The 12,207-nt window shown below is 38.3% G+C and overlaps 2 protein-coding genes across 3 annotated transcripts in view; both read left to right on the top strand.

Moving 5' to 3' along the window:
* LOC101086399 (olfactory receptor 4K2-like) overlaps positions 1–12,207 on the top strand; it is a 66,963-nt gene that overhangs the window by 35,256 nt on the left and 19,500 nt on the right. The window contains exon 3 of one of the 2 annotated variants that reach the window (XM_045059612.1): positions 11,345–11,557. The exons of the other annotated variant lie outside the window; for it this stretch is intronic. The gene's annotated coding sequence lies outside the window, so the exon portion shown is untranslated. The remainder of the gene's footprint in view (positions 1–11,344; positions 11,558–12,207) is intronic. 2 annotated transcript variants of the gene reach the window in all.
* Positions 250–1,596, top strand: LOC101098795 (olfactory receptor 4N2). The gene has a single exon (XM_003987371.4). The coding sequence runs from the start codon at positions 599–601 to the stop codon at positions 1,520–1,522; it is 924 nt and encodes a 307-aa protein (XP_003987420.1). The 5' UTR covers positions 250–598; the 3' UTR covers positions 1,523–1,596.

Raw genomic sequence — 12,207 nt, 5'->3', positions numbered from 1 at the left:
TGCTTTAAGTATATGCAATTTATTTATATAGTACATATATGCCTTGATACTAATTTATATTATACATATTAAAAAGTAGCATTTGAAAAGAATAAAATTAAAATATAATGACTGACTCAGAGAGAGAGAGAGAGAGAGAGACAGAGAGGGGGAGAGGGGCAGAGAGTCAGGGAGAGAGAGAATCCCAAGCAGGTATCCCGCTGTCAGCATAGAGCCTGACACAGGGCTCCATCACAGTAACCATGAGATCAGGACCTGAGCCAAAATCAAGAGTCAAATGCTTAACCAACTAAACCACCCAGGTGCCCCAGGATGCCAGATTCTTAAAGTGGAGAACAGTTCTATAGAAGCACATGATTGAATGGGAGTAAGAGTTGTGGTATAAGAACAGTGTTTTTGTTTGTTAGTTTGCTTGCTTTAAATCTGGAGTTAATGAAAGGTTTGGAGTTTACCCAGGATACTGGAGAGGGCTGAGACCTGTTTTTAGCTAATGTGATATATATGTCAAATATTTTTAGTTGGACAGGAATGAGGGTCTAGATAGAAGAAACAGTAATAACAATGAACTCTGCTTCTTGATGTACTGCAGACAGAGGAGATGGAAAATGACAACAGCACGGTGGTGAAAGAATTCATCCTTCTTGGTCTCACCCAGTCTCGAGATATTCAGCTTCTGGTCTTTGTCCTAGTTTTAATTTTCTATCTCATCATCCTTCCTGGAAATTTCCTCATCATCCTCACCATCAGATCAGACCCTGGTCTCACAGCCCCCCTCTACTTCTTTCTGGGCAACTTGGCTTTCCTGGATGCATCCTACTCCTTCATTGTGGCTCCCAGGATGCTGGTGGACTTCCTCTCTGAGAAGAAGGTAATCTCCTACAGGGGCTGCATCACTCAGCTCTTTTTCTTGCACTTCCTTGGAGGAGGGGAAGGGTTACTCCTTGTTGTGATGGCCTTTGACCGCTATATCGCCATCTGTCGGCCTTTACACTATTCCACAGTCATGAACCCTAGAGCCTGCTATGCCTTGCTGTTGGCCCTGTGGCTTGGAGGCTTTGTCCACTCCATTATCCAGGTGGCCCTCATCCTCCACTTGCCCTTCTGTGGCCCAAACCAACTGGATAACTTCTTCTGTGATGTGCCACAGGTCATCAAGCTGGCCTGCACAGACACCTTCGTGGTGGAGCTTCTAATGGTCTTCAACAGTGGCCTGATGACCCTCCTGTGCTTCCTGGGGCTTCTGGCCTCCTATGCAGTCATCCTCTGTCGTGTACATGGATCTTCCTCTGAGGGGAAGAGCAAGGCCGTATCCACATGCACCACCCATATCATCGTTATATTTCTTATGTTTGGGCCTGGCATCTTTATCTACACTCGCCCCTTCAGAGCCTTCCCAGCTGACAAGGTGGTTTCTCTCTTTCACACAGTGATCTTTCCTTTGCTGAATCCTGTGATTTATACACTTCGCAACCAGGAAGTAAAAGCTTCCATGAGGAGGCTGTTTAATCAGCACATAGCCTAATTAAAGGAAAAAGAAAAGAAAATCAAGACCAGAGAATTTCCTCTAAAGTAAACTTATCCATTTCCAAATATTGCATTTATTGAGCATTTTCATTTTTGTTGGTACTATTTTAGGCACTAGGAGAAAGAGTTATTAATGAAAAAAGTAAAGTCATTGTTCTCCTTAAGGTACAATCTAGTGGGAATAGACATTAAAGATAGAAACATGAACAGAATGGTTTCAGGAAGAGATACAGAAACTAAATAAAAAAGCAAAAGGATTGATAGATAATAGAAAGTGTGGAGTGAACATTATAAGTTCACTTTCCATCTTTAATCAAGGTGTTCTTCTGGATGTGACATTTTGGCTAATAACTAGATGAACTAAACGGTCAACCATGCAAACATCTGGAGGCAGAGCATTCTAGGCAGAGGGAACAGGTAGCACATAAACCTGAAGATTAGGTAATGAACTTGGTATATTTGAAGAATACAACAAAGTTCAAATTGAGGTATTATAAGTGAATGTGAAAATGATTAGAGTTGAAGGTAGTGTTCAACACAGTTGAGTCTATGAAGTGAATATAAAGAGGTTTTTTTTGGTATTTTTTTTGTAATTATAATAAACCATTCTAAGGCTTTAAGCCGCAGAATGATTTCTCATATGCAGTTTTATAAATGTCTTAGGGCTGTAAACTCAAGATTCTGTGCAGATATCAAGAGTTGAAAAATTATCAAGAGGGATTATATTTTGAAAAAAATTAAACTGCCAACTTTTTTTTCTAAATTAGATGAAGGCAAAAACAATTTAAAAAATTCTTGAGTAGAGTTGACACACAATATTAAATTAGTTTTATGTGTACAACATAGTGATTCAATACATCTGTATATTATGCCATCCTCAATACAAGTGTAGCTACTGTCACCACACAACACTATTACAAACCGTTGACTATATTCCCTATCCCGTACTTATTATTCCCTTGACTTTTCATTCCATAGCTGGAAACCTGTATCTCCCACTCCTTTTCACCCATTTTCTCCATCCTGCCACCGATCAGTTTGTTCTCTATATGTATAGGTCATTCTGTGTTTTGTTTCTTTGTTTATTCATTTGTTTTTAGTTTCCACATACAAGTGAAATCATACTGTATTTGTCCTTCTCTTTTTTTTCTCAAGTTTTTATTTAAATTCCAGTTAACATGCAGTGTAATATACAATACAGTGATTCAACACTTCCATATAACACCCAGTGCTCATCACAGCAAGTGCGCTCCTTAATCCCCATCATCTATTTAACCCATCCCTCTAACCCAACTTTCCTTTTGGTAACCATCAGTTTGTTCTCTATAATTAAGAGTCTGTTTCTTGATTTACCTCTCTCTCATTCTTCCCCCCTTTACTTGCTTGTTTTGTTTATTCCACATGAGTGAAATCATATGGTATTTGTCTCTCTGGCTTATTTACCCAAAGAATACAAAAATACTATATCAAAGGGATACATGCACCTGATGTTTATAGCAGCGTGATCAACAATAGTTAAATTATGGAAAGAGACCAAATGTCCATTGGCTGATGAATGGATGAAGAAGATATGGTGTGTATGTATGTGTGTGTGTGTGTGTATACATACATATACATACACACCACACAATGCAATATTACTCAACCATAAAAAAATTAAATCTTGCAATTTACAATGACATGGATGGACCTAGAGTGTATTATGCTAAGTGAAATAAGTCTGTTTCACTTAAAATACACTCTAGGTCCATTTATGTTGTCACAAATGGCAAGATCTTATCCTTCTTTATGGCTATATTATATACACACACACTATATATTATATACATAGTGTTACATATTTATAACATGTATATGTTACACATACATACATTATGCAATATATATATGCATATTATATATGCACATATATGCATATACATATTATATATATATAATGTGTGTGTGTACCACATCTTCTTTATACATTCATCTATCAAAGGGCACTTCGGTTGCTTCCATATCTTGGCTATTGTACATAATGCTGCAATAAACATAGGGGTTCACGTATCTTTTCAAATTAGAGTTTTCACTTTCTTTGGTTAAATACCTAGTAGTCAAATTACTGGGTCATATGGTAATTCTATTTTTAATTTTTTGAAGGACCTCTGTAGTGTTTTCCATAGTAGCTATATCAATTTGCATTCCTACCAACAGTGCATGAGGGTTCCTTTATCTCTTCACTAAAACTTAGTATTTCTTTTCTTTTTCATTCTAGCCATTTTGACAGGGGTGAGGTGACATCTCATTGTGATTCTTACTTGGATTTCCTTGGTGATTGGTGTGATATTAAGCATCTCTTCATGTGTCTGTCATCCATCTGTCTTCTTTAGAAAAATGTCTATTTAAGTCCTCTCCCACTTTTTAAATTTGATTATTTGGGGTGTTTTTGGTGTTAAGTTGAATAAGTTCTTTATATATTTTGGATACTAATTCTTATCAGATATGTCCTTTGCAAATACTTTCTTCCATTCAGTAAGTTGCTTTTTTGTTTTGCTGATGGTTTCCTTCACTGTGCTAAAACTTATTTGTTTATAATAGTTTATAATAGTTTAAATAGTTTATATTTGTTTCCCTGGCTTATGGAGACATAGCTGGAAAAACATTGCTACAGACAATGTGGAATAGATTATTGCCTATGTTCTCTCCTAGTAGTTTTATGGTTTCAAGTCTCATATGTAGATCTTTAATCCACTTGATTTTATTTTTGTTTATGGTGTAAAAAAAGTGGTCTAGTTTTTTTTTTTTTTGCAAGTAGCAAATGCAAAATGCAAATATTGAAGAGACTTATCTTTTCTCCACTGTATACTCTTGGCCCCTTGTTGTCATAGATTAATTGATCATGTAAGTCCAGTTTTATTTATGAGCTCTGTATTCTGTTCTGTTAATCTATTTGTCTCTTTTGTGGCACAACCATACTCTTTTGATAACCACTTTGTAGTATATTGTTTTGAAATCTGGGATTGTGATAACTCCAGCTTTGTTCCTCTTTTTCAAGATTGCTTTGGCTATTTGGATTCTTAGGTAGTTTCATATAAATTTTAGTATTATTTGTTCTCATTCTATGAAAAATCATGTTGGTATTTTGATAGGGATTGCATGGAATTTGTAGATTGTATTGGATAGCATAGGCATGTTAACAACATTAATTCTTCCAATCCATAAGTATGGTATATCTTTCCATTTGTTTGTGTCATCTTCAAACTCTTTCATCAGTATTTTATAGTTTTCAGAGTATAGTTCTTTCCCCTCCTTGATTAAGTTTATTCCTAGGCATTTTATTCCTTTTGGTGAAAATGTAAATAGAATTATTTTCTTAATTTCTCTTTCTGTTACCTTGTTATTAGTGTATAGAAGCACAATGAATTTCTGTGTATTAATTTTTTGTATTGCAGTTTTACTGAATTTATTTATTCTAGTACTTTTTTTGGTGGAGTCTTGAGGGCTTTCCATAGTGCATACAGTATGTATAGTATATTGTATCATGTCATCTGCCAATAGTGAAAGTTTAACTTCTTCCTTATAGATGCTTTTTTTTTCTCTGATTACTGTGGCTAGGACTTCCAGTACTACATTAAATAAAAGTGGTGATAATGTATATCCTTCTCTTGTCCCCGATTTTAGAGGAAAAGCTGTTTTTCACCATTGAGTATGATATTAGCTGTGGGTTTTTCATATATGGCCTTTATTATGTTGCGGTATCTTCCCTCTAAACTCATGGTGCTGAGAGTTTTTATTGTGAATGGATGTTGAATTTTGTTAAATATTTTTTGTATCTATTGAGATGATCATATGATTTTAATCCTTCCTTTTATTGATGTTGTTTATCATGTTGAGTCATTTGTGAATATTGAACCATCATTTCATTCCTGAAATAAATCCCACTTGACTGTGTTGAATGATACTTTTAATGTATTGTTGAATGTATTTTGCTAATATTCTGTTGAGGTTTTTTGCAACTATGTTCAACAGAGATATCAGCTTGTAGTTTTCTTCTTTTGGTGTCTCTGTATAGTTTTGGTATCAGGGTAATGCTGGCCTTGCAGAATGTATTTAAAAGCTTCCCTTCCTATTTTTGGAATAGTTTGAGGAGAATGGGTACTAATTCTTTAAATATTTGGTAGAATTCACCTGTGTATCTATGTATATGTATATATACATATATATGTATGTATATATGTGTGTGTATGTATATATATACATGTACACGTACATATATATATTGGTAGTTTTTTGATTACTGATAGAATTTTGTTACCATACCTGGCTAGTTCAGGTTTTGTATTTCTTCCTGATTCAGTTTTGGAAATTTATATGTATATAGAAATTTATCCATTTCTTCCAGGTTGTTCAATTTGTTGGCATATAATTTTTCATAGTATTCTCTTAAAATCCTTTGTATATCTGTAGTGTCAGTTCTTTTACATTTATGACTTGTGTCCTCTTTTTTTCTTAATGAGTCTAGCCAAAAGTTTATCAATTTGTTTATCTTTTCAAAGAACCGGCTCTTGGGTTCATCTTTTCAATTGTTTTTTAGTCTTATGTCATTTACTTCTGCTCTGATCTTTATTATTTTCTTTCTTCTAGTGACTTTGGGCTTTTTTCTGGTTCCTTTAGGTGTAAGGTTAGATTGACTTTTTTTTCCTTGAAGTAGGTCTGTACTGCTATATATTTCCCTTTTAGGACATCTTTTGCTGTGTCCCAAAGATTTTGTACCGTTGTGTTATCATTTTCACTTGTCTCATGTATTTTTTAAATTTCTTTTTAAATTTTTTTGTTGACCCATTGGTCATTTAGTAGCATGTGGTTTAGCTTCTATGCATTTGTGTTTTTTCCAGTTTTTTTTCTTGTTATGATTTCTACTTTCATACCATTGTGGTCAGAAAGGATGCATGGTATGATTTCCATCTTGTTGAATTTGTTGAGACTTGTTTTGCAGCCTAACATGTGATCTATTCTGGAGAATGGTTCATGTGCACTTGAAAGAAGTATACTCTTGTTTTGGGATGTTCTGTATATATCTGTTATGTCCATCTGGTTTAATGTGTCCTTCAAAGGCACCATTTCTATGCTGATTTTTTGCCTGGATTATTTATCCATTGATGTAAGGGGGTGGGGAATGTTAAAGTTTCCTACTGTTATTGTAGTACCATCAATTTCTCTCATTATGCCCATTTACATTTGATTTATGTATTTAAGTGCTCCAATGTTGAGTATGTAGATATTTGCAATTGTTATATCCTCTTGTTGGATTGATCCCTTTTATCATCACGTAATGCCCTTATTTGCCTCTTGTTCTAGTCTTTGTTTTAAAATATATTTTGTTAGATATAAGTATTGCTACCTTGGCTTTTTTTTTCTTCCATTTGTATGGCAAATGTTTTTCTATTCCTTCACTTTCAGTCTTTCAGTATGTGTCTTTAGGTCTGAGGCAAGCCTCTTGTACGAAGAATATCAATGTCTTTTTTATTCATTCCACCACCCTATGTTTTTTGATTAGAGCATTTAGATCATTAACGTTAAATTATTGATATGTATGTAGTTATTGACATTTTGTTGTTTTCCACTTGTTTTTGTAGTTCTTCTCTCTTTTTTTCTTTTTCTTTGTGATTGATGAGTTTCTGTAGTATTGTGTTTTGTTTTGTATCTATTATAGTTTTTGGGTTTGTAGTTTCCATTAGGTTCATATATAATATCCTAAATATACAGTAGTCACTAAAGTTGATGGTTATTTAAGTTCAAACACATTCTAGAAATACGTCTTTTTTTAAATTTTTTTTTTCAACGTTTATTTATTTTTGGGACAGAGAGAGACAGAGCATGAACGGGGGAGGGGCAGAGAGAGAGGGAGACACAGAATCGGAAACAGGCTCCAGGCTCTGAGCCATCAGCCCAGAGCCCGATGCGGGGCTCGAACTCACGGACCGCGAGATGGTGACCTGGCTGAAGTCGGACACTTAACGACTGCGCCACCCAGGCGCCCCAAAATACGTCTTATTTTTACTCTCTCCTCCATGTTTTATGTGTAGACTGTCATATTTTACATCTTTTCATTCATAATTTTCTTATGATTAATTATGGTCTTTTCCATTTAAAAAATTCCCTTTAACGCTTCTTGTCAGGTCAGTTTAGTGGTGATGAACTCCTTTAACTTTCGTTTGGGAAAGTCTTTAAGTCTCCTTCAATTCTGAATAATCTTGCTGGTTAGAGTAGTATAGGTTGTAGGTTTTTTCCCTGAAGCACTAGGAATATATCAAGCCACTCCCTTCTTGCCTGTACAGTTTCTGCTGAAAAATAAGCTGAGAGCCTTATGGGGTTTTTTTTGTGCCTTTTTTCTCCCATTGCTTTAAAATTTTTCTCTTTAGCCTTTGACATTTTAATTATTATTATGTAATGGTGTGGACCTCCTTGGATTCATCTTGTTTGGGACTTTCTGGGATTCTTAAACCTGGATGTCTATTTCCTTCCATAGGTTAGGGAAGTTTTCAGCTATTATTTCTTCAAATGTGTTTTCTCCATTTTCTTTCTTTTTTCCTTTTGGGGCAGCTATAATGCAAATGTTCATTTCCTTGATATTTTCTAAGAGATCCCTTAAGCCGTCCTTATTTTTAAAAATTCTCTTCCACTGTTCACCTTGAGTGGTTTCCTTTACCCTGTCTTTGAGATCACTGATCTGTACTCCTGCACCCAATAATCTATTGTTTATTCCCTCTAGTGTTTTTATTTTAGTTAATATATTCTTCAACTGTGATTGGTTCCTTTCTATATTTGTCTTTTTGTTGAACATCTCAGAATTCTTCCACTCTTTTCTGCAGTCTGGTGAGCATCTTTAAGATAATTACTTTAAATTCTTTTTAGGCATATTGTTTATATGCTTGTCATTTAGTTATTTTTCTGAGTTTTTTTTTCTTTTGGAGCATATTTCTCTGTCTCTCCATTTTGCTTGACTTTCTATGTTTCTATGGATTAGGTAGAACTGCTAAATCTTTTACTCTTGAAGGAATGGTCTTATGTGTGATTGTAACCTGTGCAGATTGTGGGTGCTAGGTGAGTTTTGCTGGTTGGCAGGAGCTGTGGCTGGCATGGGGTGGGGGCTGTGGAGCACTCCATGCTGGGTCGGCCCTACTGGGATGTCCAGAATTGAAGTGGAATTGTGTTGGAGTTATCCTGAGACTCTCTAGGGAGTGGGTGCCCTGGGTGGATAGCTGAAGTGAAAGGAGGTGAAAGCCGAGGAGTACCAGGACTTTCTATGCAGTGTGAGCCCTGGGAAGACAGTTAAAGCTAAAGTAGGCATGAGTTGGTGTTAACAGTACCTGGACTCTCCATGCAGCAGGTGCCGTCAGAAAAACTAAAACTAAAGTGGCTGGGGGAGGGGGGAGGGGGTCCTGGGGTTATAAGTACAGAGGACACCCTGGCAGGATGGCTGAAGCTGAGGTGAGTGCAAGCTAGGAAGTCCTAGGGCTCTATGTGCAGAAGGCACCCTGCCAGGATAGCTGAAGCTGAAGTGGTTGTAAGTTGGGGTGTTCTGCTCTGTGCTCTCTGGTGGGCAGCTAGAGCTATGGCAGTGTGCAGGCTGGGAGGTTCTGGGGCTCTCCATGCAGACAGCACTATGGAAAGACAGTTGAAGCTGAAGTGGGTACAAGCCTAGAGACCCCAGGGCTCTGTCTGCAGAGGGTGCCCTGGCAGGACTACTAAGCTGAAGCAGACATGAGTTTCTATGGTCCCTTGGCTCTTCACATAGAAGATATCCTTCCAGGGTAGCTGATAATGAAGTGGTGCAAGCTGGGATGTTCTGGTGCTGTATGCACATAGGGCACCTTGGCAGGATAGCTGAAGGGAGTGTAAACTAAGGTGTTCCAGGACTCTCTGCACAAAGGTGCCCCAGGAGGGTGGCTGGAGCCAAGGTGGGGTGCAGGCTAGGGATCCTGCAGCACTCTGCACAGGAAGCACCCTGGCAGGACAGTTAAAGCTGCAATGGGTATGGGCCAGTTTATCCCCTTGGCTCTCCATTCAAAGTGTACCCTGACAGGACAGTTCAAGATGACATGGATAAGAGCCAGGGTGTCCCAGAGTCCCCAGTGCAGGGGGTGCCCTGGTGGAGTGGCTGGAACTGATGTAGGCACAGGCTGGGGGGTGGTCTTGGGTACTCCACATAGGGGGCACCTTGGTGGGGTTACCGGAATCAAGGCTGGAATTATCAGCTGGGAAGTCTGGGAGCATTCTGCACTGAGGAAGCCCTAGCAAGCTGGCTGAAGCTCAAGTGGTGCGGGCATGGAGTGTTCTAGGGTGCTTTGCCTCTGTGTCACCTTGGTGCAAATGCTGCAGCTATAGTGAGTGCTGACTAGGGGTGTCCCAGTGTGTCACAACCTGTAGCCACCTTGGTGGCACAGTTAGCAAGCACCGGGTCCCCCAGCCTATACCAGCCCTAAGGCAGCATGTTTAGGGCACCTAGACCCTGCTTCAGTTTAGGTTATTTTGGGAGAGGGGGAGTATAAACTATGGTTCTCACCAGCCCCTCTGACTTACAGAAAGTTCCAACAGCCTCCTCTGCTGCTTGGTAGAGTTCTAGGGCTGGGTCTTTTATATGCTAGTTGCTTTGAACTGTACTTCTATTTTGTGGCCCTGAGTGTAAAGGGCTGGGGTGGGCTAGGGGACCTGGGGCTCACTGAGGCAGCAGTCTTCATTCTTGAGATGGAGGTGGAGTGTCAACTGGTTGGCATTCACCAACTCAGATCCTCCAACCCAGAGAGAGTTCCAGTGGCTCCTCTGGCCATTTGGTAGAGCCCCAGGGTTAGATCTTTTATATACTAGTTGTTCTTTTAAACCATGCTTTTTTTCTTTCTATGCCCCAAGGCAGATGAATCTGTTCACAGTCCCTCAATATTATCCCTGCCACTACAGTTCACAGCTTCAGGGATGGGAATTCCCTTCATGACCCTGTCTCTGTCTCTCCTGCCATTTTCTTTTGCTGTCTGCTCTTATGCAGAAGCTGTTCAGTCAGCCCTCAGTTCTTCAGGAGAAACTGCTGTATAAATAAATGTAAATTTGGTGTGTTTATGGAGGAAGTGAGTTCAAGGTCTTCCTACATGGCCATCTTGGACCAGAAGCCCAAAGTTGGTTATTTTCATGTGAAAAGGTCATGGAAACATTTCACTTTTTCCCAGAACTTCATGATTACTCCTGGCAGTTTTTTATGACTCCTAGATGTTTGTTGATCTCATCCCTAGTTGATTTTACACTAAGTATAATAATTATTTGGTGGACCAGTCATGAATCTATTGCAGACAGCAGAAACTATTCTAGTTATTTTAAACACAGTATGATTTAATACAGAGGATTACATGTTTACAAAATAGTTGGAAGGTCTAGAACAGACAATGAGTAGGGCATCCAGAGATGTCTCCCAGAACAACACAGAAGACCTAGGCTGCCAAGAGGGCTGGCTGTTCTTGCTACAATCTTTGCCCTCTGTTATCTGAAAAATACCACCACATTAACCATAAGACTTGAGCCAAGAGAATGATCCAGAGCACTGTGTACCTATCAGATCCCCTCTAGCAAAATAAAAGCTTCTTCTACTACTGCCTCTCTGCCCCATTAAACTTACCCAAATTCAAGTCTCGTATGAGTACACTGTAACCAAAAATGTAAAGAAGTCTAGGACTTTTTTGTATTTAAAAACTAATCAAAAGTTAAAAAAACTCATAAATATAAATCGTATCTATGGTAAAAATATTCAGGCTATTAAAAAACGTTCTCATTTCTCAAATATCTCTTCCAGCTACAGTCCCATCATGTTGCTTACTATTTCACTAAAACAAGAAGAGAACTGCTCAAGCCCATACCACTACATCTACCCATATACCTGCATCTGGGACCATGTTCCCTTTCATCTCTCTTGAAACTGGGTCGCTTGGTACTGCTTCTACAAAAGTCAACTCCCTGATCTATGCATCAGAATCCATCCTCTCTGCTACTAAAGGCAATTATTCTGGTAATTATTTTTCTCTCTTTTGCACCATTAACTTTTTCTTCCCAATTGGATTCTTTTTCTAGGTACATAATTACATTTCTTTCATATTAAAGAAAACTTCACTGCCTTTTCCCCTCTACATATTAGAGTTCTCATACACCTTCTGCCCACCACTATACATACATATGCTCCCCTATTAATATTTTTTAATGTTTATTCATTTGAGAGAGAGAGGGAGACAGAATCTGAAGCAGGCTCCAGGTTCTGTCAGTGCAGAGCCTGTGAGATCATCACCTGAGCTGAAGTTGATTTCTTAACGGACTGAGCCACCCAGGCGCCCCCCCCCCCCCATTAATATTTTGCATTAGTGTAGTGCCTCTAAGTGGCGTTTGACATAGTGCATCACTGCCTTATCAAAAGTCTTCACTTTCATAGTCTCGCCTCCACTTAGCCAGCTGTTCCTCATTCTTCTTTGGGAGTTTCTCCTTAGCTACCAAGCTTCCTTGGTTTTGAATTCCATCTAAGAAATATTGATAACTTCTCTTTATATCTTTCTCATAAACTCTCAGCTCCTCTACCCAGCAGCCTTATGCCACTGCCACAGCTCTACTTTCGTGTTTTAATATCACCTCACACATAGCATTCCAGACTGACCCCTAATCTTCCTTCAT

Source organism: Felis catus, chromosome B3 (genome assembly GCF_018350175.1).
Source record: "Felis catus isolate Fca126 chromosome B3, F.catus_Fca126_mat1.0, whole genome shotgun sequence".
NCBI lineage: Eukaryota > Metazoa > Chordata > Mammalia > Carnivora > Felidae > Felis > Felis catus.
The sequence above is the reverse complement of the archived record's forward strand: the minus strand, read 5'-3'. Positions and strand labels throughout refer to the sequence as shown.

What these genes read in the sequence shown, in the direction of transcription:
- LOC101098795 (XM_003987371.4), top strand. Translation starts at nt 599, where the DNA reads ATGGAAAATGACAACAGCACGGTGGTGAAAGAATTCATCCTTCTTGGT.